At 38.4% G+C, this 1,234-nt stretch overlaps 1 gene segment (V, D, J or C); it reads right to left on the bottom strand.

Moving 5' to 3' along the window:
• Positions 1-629: 629 nt before the first annotated feature.
• Positions 630-1,234, bottom strand: part of LOC106528133 (Ig heavy chain V region B1-8/186-2-like) — a gene marked incomplete at its 3' end in the record, with an annotated part of 8,527 nt that continues 7,922 nt past the window's right edge. The window contains 1 exon segment of the V gene segment in view: positions 630-893. Coding sequence covers positions 630-893 — 264 coding nt within the window.

The following is a 1,234-nucleotide window of genomic DNA, read 5'->3' on the forward strand; positions in this document are numbered from 1 at the left end:
GACTGTGGGATCAATAAAGTTTTATCTTATCTTATTTTATCTTAAAAACAGTTTTTAGTTGGTAGATAACTGTTTTTTCTATGAAACTACAAACATGGCCGAACGGGGTGGAGTCGAACGCTCAGCAACCTGGAAGGGGCGGGGTGTGAAATGTCTCATTTATATTTAAAGAGACCGCACCAAAACAGCTTGCTCTGAGGCACAACTCAGAACAGGGGTAAAGCAAGGAAAGCAAGGAGGAGTCTGTGGAGCAACAAAAACGAGGAATTAAGACCAAAGCGTTGCAGTTTTATTTTAAATAGACCATAAGTGAATGATTTAGATGTGAAAAAGAAGGATTTAAAAGCATGATATGATACCTTAAATGTTGCTTGTACCCCTCACCTTCTCAGTTCCAGTTTTTTCTATCTAATTTTACAGCTATTTCTTTCACATAGTGCTACAATTAAACTCATCTTTGCTGCTACGGTCATCATAAGCATAATGTGGGAAGGGAGTCTGGAGGTTCTCCCCCAGAAAATTTTGAATGAAATACCGGTAGATGCTGTTTCTTGCATTCTGCTATATTTGCAGGTTGTTAAACATATTTTAAACTACATAAATAAACTCTTTCATAAATATTTTAGAGACAGATTCTTCTGAGCACAGAAGTAAACAGCAGAATCTTCAGCTGTCAGGCTGCTGATCTGGAGGTACTGAGTGCTGCTGGGAACATCCTCTGTCATCAAGAAACGGACCTGAAAGGAGCTTCCATAGTCAGTAGAGTTTGTACCAGTATTCATCCTCCCGATCCACTCCAGAGCCCCGTCTGGTCTCTGGCGGAGCCAGTGAATGTAATACTTTGTCACTGTAAAACCAGATGAGACACACGACATCTTCACTGTCTCTCCAGTCTTTTCAACTCGGCAAGAAACTGATCCATTCTGACCTCACTAAAGACTCCTGTAAGAAAACAAATTTTTATAATAATCATTGGACTAAATTCTATATTTTAAGAATGAGCTAAAATTCTCACCATAAAAACACAAAACTGCACATAAACTCCCGATAACTATTTTCTCCATTCTATAATAAAAGCTGTAATTCAGTGCTATCAGATATTTATAACAAACACAAATAAAAACCTTCTCAGTGGGCCTCATGCAAGAACCGTTCGTACGCACAGATTTGTTCTTAAGTTTTGCGTACGAGTGATTTAGGAGAATTTGTGGCATTCACCAATGTTTTCGTATTC

Source organism: Austrofundulus limnaeus, unplaced genomic scaffold (assembly GCF_001266775.1).
Source record: "Austrofundulus limnaeus strain Quisiro unplaced genomic scaffold, Austrofundulus_limnaeus-1.0 Scaffold361, whole genome shotgun sequence".
NCBI lineage: Eukaryota > Metazoa > Chordata > Actinopteri > Cyprinodontiformes > Rivulidae > Austrofundulus > Austrofundulus limnaeus.